We start from the raw sequence: 18,908 nt of genomic DNA on the forward strand, positions 1-18,908 counted from the left end.
AAGGCTTCAGTGCCCTTTACAGCTTCTTGCTCCTCACCAAGACTAGCAAAAACACAACTATGCAAAACGAAAAGTTATGCAAGTTCACATACATGCCACAAAATCTGGTTGAACTGGAACTAGGAAAGAAAAGAAAATGTGGGGCAGGGAGAAGTACCTCTATCTACTCCCTTCCCCGCCCCCCACAAATCAACCAAAGACTTACTGGACACAGTGGTGGGGACAGTAGTTGTGGCGGGTACTGTGGCAGCACCGGAGGTGGTGATAGAAGCAACCGTCGCAGCTGCAGTGGCGGCTGCAGTGGCGGCAGCTACAGCAGCAGCAGCAGCCAGGGCAGGGGCAGGCGCTGGGGTGGTGGTAGCAGCAGCAGCAGTGTGGTTGGCTGCCCCCTCAGCTGTGGTCTTGTTCTCAGGCAGAGCAATGGAGATGAGAGACAGCAGGCGCAGCAGCTTCTCAGTCAGCAGGGAGCTCCGTCTAATCACCGGGTGGGATAGCATGTTCATCAGCTGGCCCAGAGGAGAGGCTTCCAGGCTGTAGGGGGAGCTCTCCCCCTCGGAGCCAGAGCTCACAGGCACAGATTTGATGGAGTTCTTGCCCTTGCGGCTTACGTTCATGTTATCCAGTTTGACCAACAAGTCCCAGAAGTCAGTGGAGATGCCGCTAGTTCCTGTCTGGCCTGGGCAAGGGCTGCCTGACTGTTTGGTGCCACGCTCCCGCTCACTTTCGCAGTTGGTTTCTTTGGTCCGCTGCTGTGTAAAGTGGCTGGGGAACACCTGTGAAGTCAGGGGGAAAAACAGGAGAATGCCAAATCAGTGGATCCGTCACTGAGTCTGTGCTGAGATTCAGCTCTCAATTCCATGGGATTATCTACCATCCTGTCCAGACTCAAGATTCAACAGGACCCCTCTCTAATCTACCCCCTTCCCCAAATCACACATGCACACCCCAAATTCTAGGCGTAGAGATACACTGGGTTCTGGACAAACCTGAATGGACATTAGATACAGTTCCCAGTAGTAGATGATCTCCCTCCAGCAACTATTTACGTTACATGTATACATCTTAGTGCCTATGGCTGTTAGAGAACAAGCCGCTCTGTATCAGTATTAGGAGTAGCTGTTACATCCTAGGAGCAAAAGAATAAGTCAGAGCACCCACCGCCCAGAGCCTCACTCCAGGATATTAGTATCAACCAAGCAATAGGACACATCCCACACAGAACGTCCAGCCTGCTTCCACATAAGCAGTGCAACACCTTCTTTGAGGCAGCACTGGCGCAGACCTTCGACAGCAGTTTTCACCAAAGCCAGTAGATGGGTCCTTTACATCCCCACCCTTCAAACTAAAATGAGCAAGGGGAAACTCTGCAGAGCAGTGGGCTCCAGGCCCCTCTGGCTACACAGCCAACCTTTTGGCTGGGCAATAAATAGAAACCAGCGACAACCTATGGCGCATCCACACGCTTAATCTTCTCTCCTTGCATCTGCCCTAACTCCAGGTCTAGAGAGAACTGTCTTCAAGGACAAAGCATTGGCTTGATCACATCTCAGCAAAATCATGGACTCACTGGATCACTGGGCATGTCATACATATGACAGCAAGACCCAAACAATTATCTATCCCACAGGACTGCTGCAGGTTTTAAAGACAAATGAAAAAAAGACTTCCTATTAAGAGCTAAATAAAACAGTAGCAAGACAGGAGAGCTGACCCAGCTGCCAGAAGAAAGAAGGATGCTCCTTTCCTGGGATGCCCCCTTTGCCAGAAAGTAGCCTGGGATCTATGCTCCATGTCGTGGCCAATTCTGGTCCCCCACCCCACCCCCAGGGCATAAAAGCAGACATGAGGCAGAGGCTTCCCTCGTCCAAGGTCAGACAAACTGCCAGGTTTACAAATGCTGAAGCTGGCCGTTAGCACAATAATAATAATTTTTAAAAGTTTCACAGAACTGGAGCTCTGTGAAAACCTTGTTGCCTTGAAGCAGGCAGGAATGGAACTGGGGGAGGCTCCTCCCACTGAAAGGACCGCGCACAGAGTCATTTGAATAACCTAGCCCCTGAAGCCAGTGGGACAAGTAACCCCACTCCTGGATAATTCCATCACTGAAGGAAGACAGGGAAGGCTGTGATATTGTAAGCTGCTCTGGAATCACAATTTTGATGAAGGGCAGTATAAAAATATTTTAAATAAGTAAATAAATTATATAAATAATTTAAATAAGTTATGCGGATTTTAAAAATCCATTACACTTTTGGGTTCACAGAACTCTTTTTGGTAGAATGACGATTGCCAACGAAAGTAGGCCCAGCGAAGGATACAACACTCTGTATTTCGGGTTTGTTACAATGACTAAGGGAAGCAGAGTTTGCAACCTGCTCAGAACACAGCCTTGGTCCAGCCAACACACATGGAGAAGGATGTGTCTGTGGCCTTTTCTTGCTGATACAACGTATGACGTTAAAGAGCAGCGCTGGCAGATAACCATGGGGTCCAACAACAGGAAAGGAACCAAGAAGCCAACTAGCCTAGTCCCCTTTCCCATGATTGGATGCTTTCTAGTACAGGATATCCTACCAAAGGCTGCCGAACCTTTTCATGAAGACTCCAGAGAGGGAGATCAACCGTTGCTGCCAATAGTTGGGAGCAACTGCAGGGGTGGGAAGAGCCAATATCGGTTTTAACTTTGTAACCTGCTTTGAAGGTGTGCACATAACGCACAAGTAGTTTCACTGTTCACGTGCTATCGGTTTGGGAGCTCACCGTAGTATTTAATCTAGATCTGCCTTCCTGTAATTTAAGTCCTTATCCTACTTCTCAGCAGATGGGATGAACTGTTGCTTTCCTTCTTTCCAACACTTTGCTGTCAAAATATTCCAACCTTTTCTCTAAGCTAAGCAGGCCCAGATCCTTCAGGCTTTACTCAGAATGACCGTTCTCCATCATGCAAAGAGTGCCACTCAGACAACCCTTGTCCTCACCTTGGCAAGTTGGATGAGAGTGTCAAGTACATGGCGACAGACCACAGGAGCAGCCTGTGGATGTATATGAACAGTGGAACCGGCGGCAGCATGCTTCTCCGTGTGCTTGCGTCCTCCTGCTCGTTGGATCTGGAAGATGTTGGTTCTACAACCCAGAGCAGCGTCCATCGAGACAGAGAGCCAAGAAAGCTGCCCTGAGCTCTTGGATTCCATCTTGTGCAGGAGGTCAAGTGGCCGGCTGTCAGGGGCACAGGCCTTGGCAGCCCTTTTGCCTTTGTCATCTGGTGCAGCAGTCCCTTTAGGCGTCTCTACACACAGTTCACTCTCGCTGCTGCGCTGCAGGATGGACAGCAGGCTCCGGATCACCCAGCTGCGTGTCTGCGCATGGTAGCAGAGGTTCCGCAGCACCCGATGCAGCCGGCTTGTGTTCAGCTTTGGCTCGTCCACAAACAGCAGCACCAGTAGGCATGACAAGGCCTCATGGTCCAACAGAAGGCGCCCCCGCAGACGCAACAGACTGTCCACATTGCTTCCTGATGGCCTAGGATGCCACAAAAGAAATATCAGGCCACAGTCGACATGGGGCTCCAAACACACAGAATTTTTTTATGGTATCCAAAAGGAAAAACCTCTCCAAAACATGACTCATCTATCTATGGGCCATCAGGTTTGACCATGTCATGACTTAGTTTTTCTCTTCTGGCTGCTTGCTTTTTTTGTTTTTTTTTTACACTTCACAGGACCAAAGATAGTAGACAGGATAAAGACCAAAGAAAAAGAGATAAGAAAAGTCGGCAGATTCCCAACACCGACCTGCTTCATAGCTAAGCAGGAACAAAACTGGAGGCAGGTTGTTCCCCCACATGGGAGAGCACTCAAGCCAAATTTACGTATTCCTGCCTATTGGGGCAAGTGGAACAACCCATACAAGGATATCTTCCCCTTCACTGCAGGAAAGTGGACCATTTTCCTTACCTGTGAATTCTCCTTCTACTTGTTAGCCAGACAGTGGATCGGGCACCCAGTATCTGGACAGTTGGGTAGCTCACAAGTAGAGAGGAAGAGCCAACTACAGCACACCTTCGCTGGCCCTGCTTTTCCTCAAAACTGCCCCCTTTGTTTTCAAGTTGGTCCCTCAACTGACCCAGAGATTAATCAGGCCACCTTTCAGATCACAATGGCAAAGGAGTATCCTTTTCAATTGCCAAGTAATGACAGCTCTGAAAGAACTAGGACTGTTGGGAGGGCCTACCTCAATTTGTTGTGCAGCTCAGTGATGGGCAGAAGGTAGATCTCCAGGTATTTTGGACTTCACCTCTCATAAGCCCGTGTCAACATGGCCAATGGTCAGAAATGCTGGGAGCTGACATCCAAAACATCTGGAGATCTATCCTCTGTCAACCCCTGGTGTAGCTAGTTTGAGCCAATTATTATAACTCTGGTTTCCATTTCCCAAGTAGTCCAGTTTAATCTACAAGATATATTTGTCCCTCCCTGTGAATCCCAAGCCTCCACTTCCTCCTCCCAAAGAAAGTACAGCACTCTTTCCCCCCATCCCTCTGTATCTGGTACCTGCTGTGGCTGCTGCTACCACCCATCTGGAAGGTACCTCCTCTTTGTACAGCCAAGCGTGTATACTGGACACCTCTGTTTCCACTGAGTCGGCTTGTGAAGGCTGTGGAGGAGAAAAAACAGCAAAGAAACCATGAGTTGGTTTGGCTTACAGAACCAAAGAACAGTAGGACAGCAAAGAATGAAAGACCTCCTTTACCAGGGCTTCGCAAAATGGCAGACAAGGCAGAGGTGCTCGAGTGGCCAAAGAGACGCTCATGCATAAGCTGGCGCTGGCGCGCTTCCTGTTCCCGCCGCAGAGCCTGCGCCTCTGCAGCGATGTCAGGAGGCATGACGGCCAACACACTGTCCTCCATGTCCTCCAGCACGCTGCGCCTCAGGTCTGATGGCAAGGTCTGGATGAAAGTCACTGGGTCCATGGGTGTGTCTGAGCTTGTACTCTGGGCTAGTTCACGCCGCTGCTGTTCTGCCCGCTGCTGGGCCAGCACCTGGGGCGGGGGGCGGGGGGGCGGGGAGAGATAAGGAACAACTTTTTTTGTTAGGCACGACAGGGCAAAAGCACAGGACTCAACCACTCTCTCATCACAATGAGCAGGAGGCTTTATGACATTCCACTACTCCTGCCAGCCAGAGTAAGAAGAAAGGACAGAATAGGCCCTGGACGCTGACACAATGCATAGATACCGTCATGTATTAAAAATGTACGAACTGAAGCAGTTGTCCAGACAGAGCTGAATTCATAAACATTGTCCCCCAAAGGGGAGGCAGGGGTGGTGGTTGAGTGTTAGCTACCCTGTTTTAATAACGGAGAGGCTAATTGCTATTAAGCATTAATGGAAGCTATTGAGTAACAGGGGTTGTGATCAGCTGACCACCTAAGCATGGAAAAAATATTTCATTACAGACAACTAAGAATTCAGGCCCCTCTACACCTCTCCCATGAATGCTTTAGCTGCACCGTTATATAAATTAGTGCCCTAGATTTCTGCTCAAGATTAAGTCTTGTACATTCTGCTTCTGCACAGAAAGGGTGAAACGGACATATTGGATGGCTGTCACACCTATTTCTCCACTGTACCCCACAAGACAGGATAGCCGTGGAATCCTTTTTTGAGGTTTGAAAGAAGAGATCAGAAAGGTATATGTGAGGAACGATTTCGGTGCAGGTGGTCTTGCGTTATTGCAGTGCAGGTTTAGCACATGGTTTCCTTCAGATTTCGTAATTCTGTGACCCTTGACTGAACTGCTGCGTTACCCCTTAGCCTCTAAAAGTGGCACCATACCTCCTCTTGGATAGCTGGAGGCAGCGCAGCCAGGAACTCCGGACTGACTTCGGTCACACCAGGGTTGGCCACTACGGGAGGTGCTGGAGTAGCAGCAGTGGTGGTAGGGGCAGCACGGGCAGGAGGCCGGATGCCCAGCTGGTTCTGCAGCACCTCACGACGAATGTCATCAGGCAGAGCAGCCAGAAAAGATGGGTCCACACCTTCCGGGAGGTTTATCCCTATACAAAAAGAAAAGTTAAGTACAGCTGCTGTCCCTACAGAGGAGAGCCAAGCCATTATAATCCCCTCTTTTTGGGTCCTCTGGTATTTACCTGCCAAAGGGTCTTCCTCCTCACTGCTGGTAGAGGGCAGCGGTTCTTCCAAGATGCCCCGAGAATCAGCACCAGAAATGGCCACAGCTGAATCCCTGGTGGAGGAGCTTTCGGAGGACGAGGCAGGTGGGGAACTGGGGAAGAGTAAATGGCAGGGTTAACGAACGCAGTGCTAAGGCTAAAAGGATGAGTCTCCTCCTTGTGTCCCATCTTTGGTCCTCACCCATCATCCACTTGCTGGCTGGGATCAGGCTGGCCTTCCCTAATGGCCTGGGCATTGGACCCTTGCTGGGCTGCATCAGCTGTTGCCACCGCAGCGCCTGTGCCCGTCTGCTCCACGCTGCTAGCTCCACCACCCTCTCCAACGCCTTCTTCCAGGTTGCATGAGGCCAGGCTGCTGGTGTCCATGGGTGAGCCCTCCAGCTGGCTGCTGACTGCTGTCAAGGCATCAGAGTCTTCTGCCCTCTCTGGGGAGAGCGAGGCTGGTGGGATAGGAAGATAGGAAAACCGTCAAGGCAGGATACTGTGCTGAATGAACAGGTCTGACCTAGCACGGCAGCTCCTACAGTTTTATGAAACTCAAAATTTGGGCTTAACTTTCTAGAAAAAGGCTGTCCTTTAAAAAAAGGAATCGGGGCTAATTTTGGTAGCCAAGACTAAGTCACTGTGGGGAGGGGTCGACATTTAATTCATCTTGCATATGTCTTAAAACTATTGCTGCCCCTGCTGAACATTAGAAAGAGGGTAGGAAAACTGAGTACATTGTACATACGCAGAAGTGACACACAGCCAGCTGCGGGGTTAACACCCGCTGCAGGGTGAAGCCTGAGGCCACTTACTGATGGTGGGGGCAGGTGAAAGCTCCATCTGCGTGGCCTCGGCATCTGCGCTCGGCCTCCCAGGGCCCGAGTCCTCCTGCTCCGCTGGCATCAGCAGCTGCGCAGAAGCCTGGGCACTAGACTGCCCCACCACCTCCGAAGGGAGCTCGCCTGCCCCTGTTGCCTGCTGCTGCTGCTGGGGGCTCTCCAGCGTGACCAGAGTCTGCTTGGGGCCAGCCGAGGTGTCTTCAGTGGCAGTTGGGACTGCGGGGTAGCCGTCGGGATGGGTGGCACCATCTGGGAGCCAAGAAAGGGAGGCAGGGAGGCTTAAAACCCAGGCTGCCGAGCAGCAGACGGGTTTCAAAAATGGCCTTGGCTTCACCCTTTCAATAACGCAGAGCTACAGCACCAAGGATAGCTCAGAGCTAGGCATCTGGAAAGTCCCACCACAAACTTGGGTACTTCGCCCCACCCAGGGAAAGTAGTAAGTTGTATAGTTATCTCTGATTTGGGGCACAAATCCCTACCCCACAACAATACAACTTACTACCTCACCCCAGCAGGAGCAAATGGCACAAAGCCCTGTCAGTGTCAGACAGACTGGCCCTTCCTCTATTCAGAACTATCAGCGGAGTTAACACACCGTCCTCACCCCTACTCCACTGCCCTTTCACACAGACGCTGTGCCAGCAACCCTTTCCCCAAACCACAGGAAGAATCCAAAAACCCTGCCCGCTGGGCCTTCTGAGATTACCACCCCACTATAACTGCCCCTCTGCCCAACATCCATTTCCTAGGATGGAACCAAGGAACTCATGGATCATATCCAGACTTGGGCTTTGATTCCCAATCCCCTTCTTGAGCCCATGTTCTTTCCTCCTAGAGTTAGGCGCAGTCTCTTTCAATAGCTTCTTTCCTCTTCTTCAAAGTAGGCACTGCTGGCATGATGAGTTGGGAGTCCTCATAGGAAAGACAGTAGATTGTATAGTTATCTCCAAGACCGGGTGTGACCCTAAAACTATACAATCTACTACCTCATCCCAGGAGGCCCAGGAACAGCATCTATTTCAGCTAGACTGGGGGAAGAAGACATCAGGCAGAGATTCAGGAAGAAGTAAGTTACCTGGGAGGCTTTGCTCAGCTGAACTGTTAGATTGAGGCACTGGTCCCTGCAGAGGCAACAAACAAAAACATCAGAGTGACTCAAATTCATCCAATTCAAACACAGACTTTGAAGACACATCTAGGCAGGAAACTGCCTACGTAGCTTCTGCCCTCTAGGACAAGAAGAGGAGGGGCAACTTCAGGTCCTCTTCCCATCCATGCCCACCTGCTACAATGCCCCCAACCTGCTTTCAATCTAATTCTGTGAAGCATGTCTATCAGAATGTTCCACATTAAAAAAAAACATTCTAAATATTGCTGGAAATGATGTGGAGGGTCACATTCCCATTACTATATTTGCTGGATCTGCCCTAGAATTTAAAGATGTTGGGCTTGAATGGATCACATAATGGAAGTGTCAATGTATCCTACTCCCCCTCTAACTGAACAAACCTGCTAAACTGTCATAGGGAGCAATCCTATGGTCCTTAGACAGTGTCTGAGGGGTCACAGAATATTCCAGATTCCCGGATCTGAGGTCAGAGACAGTGCTCCAACCTCAGAGGGTTGCGGAATTGGCGCTCTGACCTCCCCCCCACAACTGGTGTGGAAAGAACCACGCCGTCTGTTCTCCAAGGTCAGGAACTCGACCTTGAAGGGGCCATGTTGGTGGATGGGGAGGAGAGGAGACTGGAGAGGCCAGGATATGAGTTATCCTGAGGCTGCTCCAGCCTCCTTCCCTCCCCCTCTGAAGCACCCCAGGTAGATGAGCAAGAAAGCCCATTTAGCAAAAAAGGCAGGGTGGGAGGATGGGGAGGCGAAGACCGCCTCAACTGCTCCTCCTGCCCTGCATTGGAGGATCGTAAGCCTCTAAGTTCGGGGGCTTATGATCATCGAGGGTGCAACCCATAAGATTGTGCCCTTAATGAAAGAGATATCCCCACAATTATGAAAAGTGTGATGTTTTTATTATTCATAGCAACTAAAATTCCCAATTGCTGTACATCAGGAGAGGAGACAAGCCCCCGCCCCTGAAGAATGTGATAGAACCTAACAATGAATGGCGTAATGCTATCAACCCAACTGAAAACTGTGAAACCCTATTAAGACATCATATATCTTGCCATGTTCTGTTCAATTAATGTCCATCTCTTCCCTGCTCACTACTACGTCTCCATTCTTAATAAAGCAACTTGTTTGATATTGTTTTGTTGCTATAATTGGAAAACAGAATTTAAAAGGGGAACAGGTGCAAGAACTGGCTGAAGGGTCTAAGGGAAGAGTGTGATGATTGACGGTGGTGAAGTCCCTTCAAAGCAAGTAGCTACTTTCCCTTCCTACAGGCAGAGCATGTTTCTATTTTATGTCCTCTGGTATTGTGTTCACTTAAGTGAACATCCATCTCTCCCCTCCCAAACCCTGGCTCCTTTTTAAGGTGGCCCACTGGCCAAAATTAAAATTACCAATATGGCCCTTAAGTAAAAAGTGTTTCCACCCTGCCTCTTGCGGAAATAGGCTTGCTATCTTGTCAAGCTACCTATCGCCTAAGCACATCTGCTGGCACTTTTATTTCAAGTTGTGAATACCCAGTCTCATTTACAGTCCAGCTGCATATATTTAAAGTGCCCCCATCCCCCGCACAAGAAGTCACAACTGTAGCTTCCTTAATGAAAACACCAGCTGGAATCAGCCTTGCAACTGAAAAAGCTTGTCCTTTTAGGAACCTTTAAAAAGGACCACGAAGCCTTTGGCTGGGCTTCCAACCTGAGCATTCTGCTCCTTGTCATCTCCATCCTTGGCTTTGTCAGCCACTTTCGCTTCCTCCTCAGCCAGCTGCTTGCGTCTTTTCTCTCTGCGCTCCTCTAGCTCCTCGTCCCTCAGTGCCTCCAGGTGACTGATGATGGGAACTTTGACCACTGGATGGAGAAAAGGCACCAGATTAAGAAAAGGCACCAATCAGAGAAAGGATTGCACTGTCCAAAGGAAGGAAAGATGCTCATCGGCTCACCTGAAACACAGTCATGCATGCTTTCTGCATCTAGTACTTTGCATTCTTCTGTCCAGCGTGTCAGGGCAGTGGGAATGCTCGACAAGGTCCCTAAGGAGAAGAGTGGAAGGGATGATATTGCTGAAGTCATATAACAGCTCATACAGACAAACCTCATCACAAAGACATGCTGCTGCGCTTTGGTCCAGTTGTTCTGATAATCCCTAGGATTGAGTGTGCTAAAGCTCATTCACACATGTATGTATTTAATTTAATTTCTCTACTCTTGGATGGCAGCTGAATGAGTGAACTGACTCCACTGATAAACACTTCATTTGAAGTGGTGGAAAGCATGAACATTTTGAAGTCTCTCTGATCACTCTCACACATGCAAGTAATCGAGAGATAAAACGGTTGTGAGTCATTCCCTATTCTGATGGCTCACACTAGGAGTGGGACAATTCAACGACTTTCTAAATTCTTCAAAGCAAACAATCACATGGGGCATTACGAAATAATCTCTAATTGCATGAAGGTGGAAAATAAGAGATGTTGCAAGTTAGTTTCAGAAGTGGGGCAGAAACCAAAACTACATTACCCCACCCTAAGATGGTAATACAAACCATATTTCAATACAAAGGGGTTTCAGTACAAAGCACTGCTATACTTAAAAGATAAAGGATTTACTGCATGGTTGTAGTCTGCACAAAAGACAGATAAACATCTACGAGAAAGAGATTACTACCTTCTGATGCTTTGTTAAATATCTGAACTTTTGAGACAATTTCCTTTTGAATGACTCAAAGCAGATCCATATTAAATAAAGAGGAAGATAACTTGGAAAAGGAGAAAAGCCGAAGTTGCTAACTGCCAAAAGGATTTCCAGTGGCCAGAAGCAAAAGACCTTTTACCACTCATACTAAAGGTTTCCACAGCAAACGTTTAAGTACGCGGCTGTGCCCCCACTAGCTCAGGACAAGGAGGGGCAAGCCATCCCATCTCCTGCTTGAGCTTTCTGTTTTCTGTGAATTTACAGTCTGCATGTACATGAGCAGACGATTTAGTTGCTGGTTAGCACCTTACCCTGCCATGTCAGTCAAGGAACAGGCTGGGGAGCTTCCTTGCAAGTAGATCCACTCATGGGCAGGTATCCACTCATGGGCTTTCCACCTCAAATTACAGCCTACAGCCCTCAATTGGGGCCAATATACCCTGTAAGTGATTGGGTGACCAAACATAAAGGACACATGTCCTGCAGCACTGTAGTTCTACAGAACATACGGCAACCCCCTAGAGTGCATTGTCTCTTCACTGCACTTACCCTCTGCTCACCAACTGTCTGCAAGTCCCATTCCCCTCTCTGCTGTTGCACTATTTAAACACATAGCTATAAATGTGGCCAGTATGCAGTAAGGAAAGGGAATTTAACTAAACATGGGTGCATCTATCAGCATTTGATACGTTTGCTTAATATGTTTAACAGCTGGGTGTTTTGAATGCTTGTTACTTTTACTGGTAGCTGCAAGCCTCCAAGTAATGGATTTCCAGAATGTAGAATTTTAATGGGGGGTGGAGGTTCCGGGCTATTCTTGTCCTCTTGACTTTATTCAGGATGCTAGTCGAAGCCCAGCTAATCATTTCAAACCCCAATGCTTTAGCAATTGGTTCATGAGGACTTGCCTGCCTGGCTGGTGGCCGTGCTCTGGTCGTGGAAGAAGTCATCCAGCAACTCATCGTCTGAGCGGGCGATTATGTGCACGTCGTCATTGCCCACTAGAAGGCGAGCTCGGCCTCGACTCTGCAGCGGGAGACTGCTGCTTAGCTGAAGGATGTCTGCAGCTGCTGAAGGGCCCAGCAACCTAGGGGGGACACACGACTGGGAATTGGAATGGAGCCTCTTTTGTCCTATGCAAAGGTGCATCACATTCTGGGATGAGGGCAATCTGTGGATGACTGAGACTTGCTTCTCAGAACAAAGTTATGGGAAGGCATTGGCTAAATCAAATTGGGAGGGAATGCTGCTCAAAAGCTTAAATTCACTGTCTGCCATCTTCAGTTTTTGGCAAAATGTCTTGGCTCCACTCCCCCTTCGTCTCACCTCTGGAGGATAAGAGGTGGGTTGGGCTGCCGGGTGCCAGGATAATGCACATGGATGGTATGGCCAGTGTTTGCCGTCAGCTGTCGTAGCGTCCTCTGACTCCGGCCAATGCCTTGTGCCAATCGGGTAGTGGAGGAGCCGCTACCCAAGGTCAAGGAGCTATGGTCTGCATGCCGCACCATGAGCGGGTGAGTGGCAGGAATATTGCCAGGCGATGGGGGAATGTCCGCTGGGAACAAAAATAGGAGAAGTTAGCAGCCCAAGATGGGGCTGTGAAGACCTAAATAGATACATTTTCCTAGAGGAGAAAGCTAGCCTGACCCAGGTTCAGTGAAGCTGTAATAACAAAGCCTTCTGAATTAAAGAAAAACTTTTTGGAGCGAGGATTTACCCCAGGCTGTTGGCTGGAACAAGGCAGGAATGCTATTCCATTCCAAAGGTGATAAGAAGAGTTTCCTAGTCCATAAGAATCCTGGTTCCCAACCCCCACAGGAATCAGCCATTAGGATATCACCCATGTCCTATGGCTTCCAGGTTTAGGAGTTCTTACTGGCGCTGGAGAACATGTTGTCAAACTCTATGATGAGGTCATCTTCACGGTCAAAGCGCTCAAAACGCACCAGTGGAGAGGCATTCATATCAGGGTAGTCTTCATCTAACTCCATCTCAGAGCCATCGTCGTCGTCTTCCTCCTCTTCGCCTTCCTCACCTTCTTCATCATCCTGGAGAGGGAGAGTTAGCACCAAACCCAAGGCTAAGCAAATACTGTCTAGAATTTAGGACCCTGAATTCCAACTCCCCCACCCCCTATAATCACTCTCCCTACTGAGAGCCAAGGAGCTAGTCAAAGAAATTGCTGGCACAGACTGAACTCTTACTTTAACCAGATATAAAACCCTGACACCACGGCTGCCAGTTCCCATTAGTATTGCTTTTCACTACTGACTATCTTCCTTGACCCCTGCCCTTCCCTGTTGTTTTGTACAAATCTATCCTAGACTCCCATATTAGGAGGGCAAAGCCCACGCAGGGGAGACTTCTACACTGTCTTCCCTCTGATGCCTTTACCTGATCATCTTCATCTTCCTCTTCCTCCTCCTCCTCTTCATCCTGACTGTCATCTTCATCCTCATTGCTGCCACTGCTGTCTTCCTCCTGTGTGTGCTCCTCCTCATCCTCGGGATCCAGGATGTTCATAGAATCTAGAGCAGATTGGAGAGTGCAGGTAAGGTGAGTTGGTTCCTGCTGGTTAAGTGAAGATCCTTCCAGTTATCTTCCTGGCAAGATTTCTCATATTCCTCTTGCCAGACAGGGAAAGCCTCACAGAGCCAGGTTTCAGAAACCTCCACCTCCCACCCTTTATTAGGAGAGCTCAAGTCTATAACCACCTTTGGTATCATGCTAGTTCTCCCTTCTCCTGCACTGACCCCCCTCTCACCCTTAAGGATTACTACAGGCACTTCTAGACTCCATGTAACATCTTAGGCAATGCCTCACCTTCCCTGTTGGCCTGTAGTGTGGAAGCCTGGCTCAGATTGGAAGGTGCCTCATCCATCAACACATCCTCCTGAGACTCATCCTCTCCACTTCGGCCCACTGAAGGACACAAGGGTAGTGTATAGGACTTAGCAAGGTTATGAGCAAACAACCCTTTCCCTTAGAGGAACTCCTGGGCTGTCCCCAAACCTGATGGTAGTGGCCATTTATTTGTAAACACCCATTATGGTCCTCATGTGATGCTGCTTAAAAAACACACTGATGATAATGTTACAGGCAGTTACGAAGCCGCCATGATGAGCCATTTACCCCTCAGAAGATTTCTTCCCACCCGTGCCCAAAGTTATCGGAATGGATCCCTCCTAAAAGGAGAACATGCAGCACTGACATATGCCAGCTACAGCACAGTACCCATGCTGTGAGGGAAAGAAGAGCTTCTGGGGGTGGGGGTGCAGAAAGAGCAACAGATTCTCTCTACCTGGATGAGTTCTCATTTCATACAAGGCAGGATTGTCTACATCACAGCAAGAAATGAAAGTGATTTCTTCAAGTCACACACAGGGACAAAGGCACTGAATCCACAAGTCCTGAAGGACAGCCTTGAGGACAGAAGCTGGGCCTGGCACTCACCTATTATGGTACTGTTCCCTGAGCCACCATCCTGCTCCAATAACTCATCAATCAGGTCCTCCAGCTCATTTTCGACCTAGAAGGGGGGAGGGGAGCACAATAATGAGGTCCAGTCCCTCACAGCCAAATAAGCCACAAGACTCTAAATATGCTGCATAATTCAGAGTCGCTAACATTTCTCAGATTCTTGCTAAATGCTATTCTGCAGCCTCTCTTGCCTCACTTATCAAAGTCTGCACAAACACAAAGCAAGCAAAGCCTGTGCAAGTCTGCACAAAATTAAGTCCAGATCTCATTCAACCATTTTAGAGTAAAGCCCTGGTAGCCCCAAGCTACCCTTGGCTTCTCTTTGTCCCAGACCAGCAGCAGCTTGAGGCAACAGAAGCAAGAATGGAAGTGACACCAGGCTGCAACTTATATTCCTGCCTTAAAAAAAACATGGTCACATCCTGCACACAATGCAGACCACCCTCCATACCTGCATCTCTTGCGTGCTCAGCACCTCAGGCTGCCCAGCAATCACCACAGCATCAGTCTCTGCTTCACCATCCATGATGTCACCATCTGCTACTTCTGCTTGGGCAACATCATGGTCCTCCTCCGGGGCCTCTGCTTCCCCACTCTCTCCTGCAAGGTAGCAGAATGTCAAGGCCTTAGGGTTGCCCTCCCAAGGAGGACAGATCAATGGAGGCACATAATGGCGACATCAGAAGAATTCCTAGCTAAGGAAGGGAGTGGGACGCAGATGTGGAAAAGCTAATTATGGTATGAAGTTGGGGAAACGGCAGAGAAGAGGTGAACGCTACACAATCCACAAAATGGATACCAAAGGAAATGTAGGCCACATACCTGCATCTTGTTGGCCACTGTTAGCATCCCGTGCTGCTCCCTGAGCATCCTGCTCTGCCTTGCTCTTGCTTGAGGCACTCTTGCTACCAAAGAGACTGCTGGGTTGATTGACGATACGTGACAGCGTCTCCAGAGGTTTCAAGGCTGCATTCACTGTGTTGGCCATGTTGGGACTTTGGGGAACAAACACATACAGATGAGTTCCCAGACTGTGACCACTGATGTTAATAACAAGGCAAGGCCATTACAGAGTAAACCCTGGCTGGAGTGGAGATAAGAGAAACCACTAATGAAAAGGGAGAATATCAATTCTTTTGGCTCTCTCAACATAGCAGTTAATTCTGTTCTGAAGATAGGGAACAAATTTCCTCCGAGGACAAATCATAGTGGAAACTAGGGACAGAACTCACATCTTACCTTTGCCTCCTACACCAATTATTTGGCACTACCCATAGTCTTGAAGCAGCCCACCCCTCCCTGCACCTTCTCGAGGAAGTAAGGAAGCAAGTACCTGGACAGATCAAGGCTGTGGGGCACCCTGGCCAAGTCATTGACCAGACCCTTCTTGAGGAAGAGGCGGATGATGTTGTTCATGCCGTTATGCTGTGTCTTGGCTGTGGCGCTGCTGTAGAAGCTGGAGGTGGATGGGCATGACTCCATGATGGTGCTGATGATGCACATGACTGCCTGCAGCCTAGAGTCAGACAAGGCACAAGGCGTTGGGGTTAATGGAAGCCAATGCCATGTTTCTGCGCTTACCAGGGCAATATCATGGACAGCAAATTCTGCAGCACCCCAAATCTCTGGAGCAGAGTATTCTTTTCCTTTCCTGCAGCAAATATCTTCCATTTAGGAAATGCTGTGCCAGTACTTATACACCACTAGGAAGGAAGTTGGTTTAGTAATGCCGTTTGCTGGAGACCTACTGAAAGCCACAAAGTGCCTGAATCGCAAGAACACACAGTCAGATCTACAGTACTATAGCTTTTCTGAAGTGCTGATCCATCTCAAGAAAAAGCACCACCTTGGCCTCTCTCACCTGGCGTGTTTCTCGGTGCTCTCTGCCATGGCTAAGGCCCGGCCCAGGGCTGCCTTCACTTCATTCACCAGGGCCACCTGGGCATCTGTACCACTACCCGCTGCAGCCAAACTGGCCAGGAAGAGGCGAGCCAGGGCTGGTGTATCTTTGTCTTCAGCATTCTGGGTGTGGGGGAGCAGATGGTCCAGGACAAAAGCCAACACACTACAGTCCTGAAATGTCACAGTAAGATCATTAGCAAAAGCAAGTCCAGAATGCCTGGTCTTCTTCCTTCACCACCGCCCCAGCAGTCTCTCCACACCCATGAGTTTTCACTGTCCACAGCATTAGCCTCAAAAGTCTTTTACATCTACCCTGCTCCAATCCTACAGCTCCCTGGAGTTGCTCAGACAGTGCTTTCTTTTTTTTCTTTTTCTTTTTTAAGATATTCACCGTTCTTTATTTCATTTCCATTACAATACACGTACATTATGTGTCTGCACAACTTTGTTCAACAAATGCATAATTGTATAACGATTTACAAGTTATCCATGCAATAATAAGATATACATATTTTATTCTTAAGAATATATAACCTAAACGTTCGCTGCAATTTTTTAATGTTTGAAAACATACATTACAATCTGTGAATACATACACTTTATTTGTTATTTTAATCATATATAGTACCTTTTAATGTTCTATGATAATCAAAGAGTTTCGTAGTGAGAGGGAACACTCCATTGTTTCTCTGCATTTGTATAAATAAAACTGTACCATTCTTCCATAAAACTGTCCTTTTTCTTTGTCCATTTGCTAATTTAATACTATTTGTCACAGTGCTTTCTAAGGTTTCTCACCTCCTTTATGAGCTCAGACTGGCCCACAGTATAGTTGTAGTTTGCAATTAAGGTAGCTATGCCCACGTACGAGCGCACAAGCTCTGCCAGCAACCGCAAAATGGTGGAGGTGGGCATAAGTGGCTTGCTTCCTTTGGCCTTCTGCTTGTTCTCTTCTGCTGCTTTATCACCTTCCTTATCTTTATTTTCTCTTGATTCTTCAGGAGTGGAGGCTATGGGACAGAAAGGAAAGGATCAGCCAGTGCAAGAACTATTCCAACAAACCAAACCTCAGAACAAATGGGGTAGACCCTACCAAAGCAACAGTTTGGTCTTGCTTTGGGATAGCAGAAAAAAATTAGGAACGCCATCTTTATGACTAAGTCAAAATAAACTGGCTGCTAGGAGGGGAATAGGAGCACACTTGAAGTGGGATGTCATTTGGAGGCTGGTTTAATCAGACTTCTGTTACCGAATGCAGGAGACCTTCAGGGTAGATCCCCTGGAGAGGCATTAGACACTGTGCTTCAGCTTGGTATTGTGTCAGATCAACAAAGATGGCACTTACCATCTCCTTGGGGTGTCCCAGACTGGGGAGTCTCAGCAGTTGCACTGTCAGCAGCAAAGACTTGAGCCTTGAGAAGAGGGAGAAGGCGATGGTAACAAGATGGACAAACGACTTAAAATGACCAAATACGGGGAGTGGAGGGAAAGAGTGGATTCGTGCAGAATTCCATACATGACCAGTGACTACAACTTTCACTGCTGTTTATAGCTACAGAGCAATTCTGAATACACAAAGAACTCAGAGGACAGTGTCTCAGATAGTCCACAAGCCCAGACCATTGAAATCTCTGATAAAAATGCCCTGTATATGAGATGTTGAATGTTACAATACTGCTGTAGAAATGCAAGTGGATCCTTCACAGGAACCACTTAATGAATTAAGGGATAATTGAAATTCCTTGGATTTTTTTTTAGTTACTCCCCCAGAGACGATAGAACTATTTAGAATGCTGGTCACAGGAACAGCCCAGAGGGACTCACATTGATGCCAAAGCCTGTCTGGGAGTCAAAGTCACTGCCCTGACGGGTCAAAGTGCGGTACACGTCATCTCCAATATCTTGCAGGATCTGGCTCACTTCCTGGTTAGTAAGGCTTGCCTTGGGTTCAGACTTGTCTGCTGCAGAGGGAAAATGGGAACATGGTCATTGTTGGCATTGTCTCTCTGGAGAACATATATTGCAAATTTAAAGTGTTACTTTTCACAAGAAGATACTGTGGTTTTTAAACTACACACCTTTTCCATGACCTTATGATTTGCCGAAAGAAAAATCAGAAGGCACTTAATTACCAGTACATTTCTGGGGGAAAGCGAAGCAGTTAAAGCCACTGTTAAAGTGGTTTTACCAGTGTGAGAAAGGACTGGTCAGAAGGGAGTTTCTAGCCAGAAGACACAAAGACATCAGCAACAAGAGACTTCCTGGCTCCCCAGCACAAAGAATTTCCTTCCACTCTGTCCCAGGCTGTCACATACCTTCATCAGGGGCATGGTAGGCAGCCAGAGCATTCAGCATGTCATAGATCACCTCCTTGATAGTGTCAGGTATGACAGGCAGCGGTGAGGGTTTCACTGGGGTGGTTTTCACCAGCTGCACAGCATTGGGGCCCTTGATCCGCAAGTTCTCGAACTCGTCATCAGAGGCTTGGGGAGCAAAAGGAGGAAGAATAAAAAGAACTAGAGCAGCCAAAACTGGGAACAGGGCCTGGGACATAAGGAGGGAGGGGTCATGCTTCTTCGCCATTTTTATACCTGTTTTGGATTCTTTTTCACAACACTTCTACTATGGGACCAGTTCCTCCCCTCTATCCCTAGTAAGAACTCCTTCCACCTCAGAATATGAATGATCAAGATCCTTC

At 48.2% G+C, this 18,908-nt stretch overlaps 1 protein-coding gene across 11 annotated transcripts in view; it reads right to left on the reverse strand.

Annotated features, from left to right (window-relative positions):
* The window catches only part of HUWE1 (HECT, UBA and WWE domain containing E3 ubiquitin protein ligase 1), a 115,182-nt gene that overhangs the window by 12,118 nt on the left and 84,156 nt on the right, over positions 1 to 18,908 (reverse strand). For 6 of the 11 annotated variants that reach the window (XM_084836093.1, XM_084836090.1, XM_084836092.1 and 3 more), the window contains 25 exons: positions 18,526 to 18,702; positions 18,035 to 18,171; positions 17,556 to 17,622; positions 17,009 to 17,220; positions 16,170 to 16,381; positions 15,642 to 15,824; positions 15,131 to 15,303; positions 14,760 to 14,908; positions 14,282 to 14,357; positions 13,652 to 13,750; positions 13,223 to 13,356; positions 12,705 to 12,876; positions 12,155 to 12,383; positions 11,737 to 11,915; positions 10,078 to 10,167; positions 9,834 to 9,985; positions 8,089 to 8,134; positions 6,987 to 7,262; positions 6,371 to 6,629; positions 6,148 to 6,281; positions 5,834 to 6,054; positions 4,750 to 5,038; positions 4,551 to 4,653; positions 2,979 to 3,519; positions 206 to 773 (listed from right to left, as the gene is read on the reverse strand). In XM_084836093.1, the coding sequence (XP_084692219.1) occupies positions 206 to 773; positions 2,979 to 3,519; positions 4,551 to 4,653; positions 4,750 to 5,038; positions 5,834 to 6,054; positions 6,148 to 6,281; positions 6,371 to 6,629; positions 6,987 to 7,262; positions 8,089 to 8,134; positions 9,834 to 9,985; positions 10,078 to 10,167; positions 11,737 to 11,915; positions 12,155 to 12,383; positions 12,705 to 12,876; positions 13,223 to 13,356; positions 13,652 to 13,750; positions 14,282 to 14,357; positions 14,760 to 14,908; positions 15,131 to 15,303; positions 15,642 to 15,824; positions 16,170 to 16,381; positions 17,009 to 17,220; positions 17,556 to 17,622; positions 18,035 to 18,171; positions 18,526 to 18,702 (4,878 nt within the window). The remainder of the gene's footprint in view (positions 1 to 205; positions 774 to 2,978; positions 3,520 to 4,550; positions 4,654 to 4,749; positions 5,039 to 5,833; positions 6,055 to 6,147; positions 6,282 to 6,370; positions 6,630 to 6,986; positions 7,263 to 8,088; positions 8,135 to 9,833; positions 9,986 to 10,077; positions 10,168 to 11,736; positions 11,916 to 12,154; positions 12,384 to 12,704; positions 12,877 to 13,222; positions 13,357 to 13,651; positions 13,751 to 14,281; positions 14,358 to 14,759; positions 14,909 to 15,130; positions 15,304 to 15,641; positions 15,825 to 16,169; positions 16,382 to 17,008; positions 17,221 to 17,555; positions 17,623 to 18,034; positions 18,172 to 18,525; positions 18,703 to 18,908) is intronic. The other 5 variants (XM_084836098.1, XM_084836091.1, XM_084836089.1 and 2 more) reach the window with 3 other exon arrangements.

The sequence above is a fragment of the Heloderma suspectum genome, chromosome 2 (genome assembly GCF_057233095.1).
Source record: "Heloderma suspectum isolate Gila_16-S chromosome 2, 16-S_ref, whole genome shotgun sequence".
NCBI classification, from domain to species: Eukaryota; Metazoa; Chordata; class Lepidosauria; order Squamata; family Helodermatidae; genus Heloderma; species Heloderma suspectum.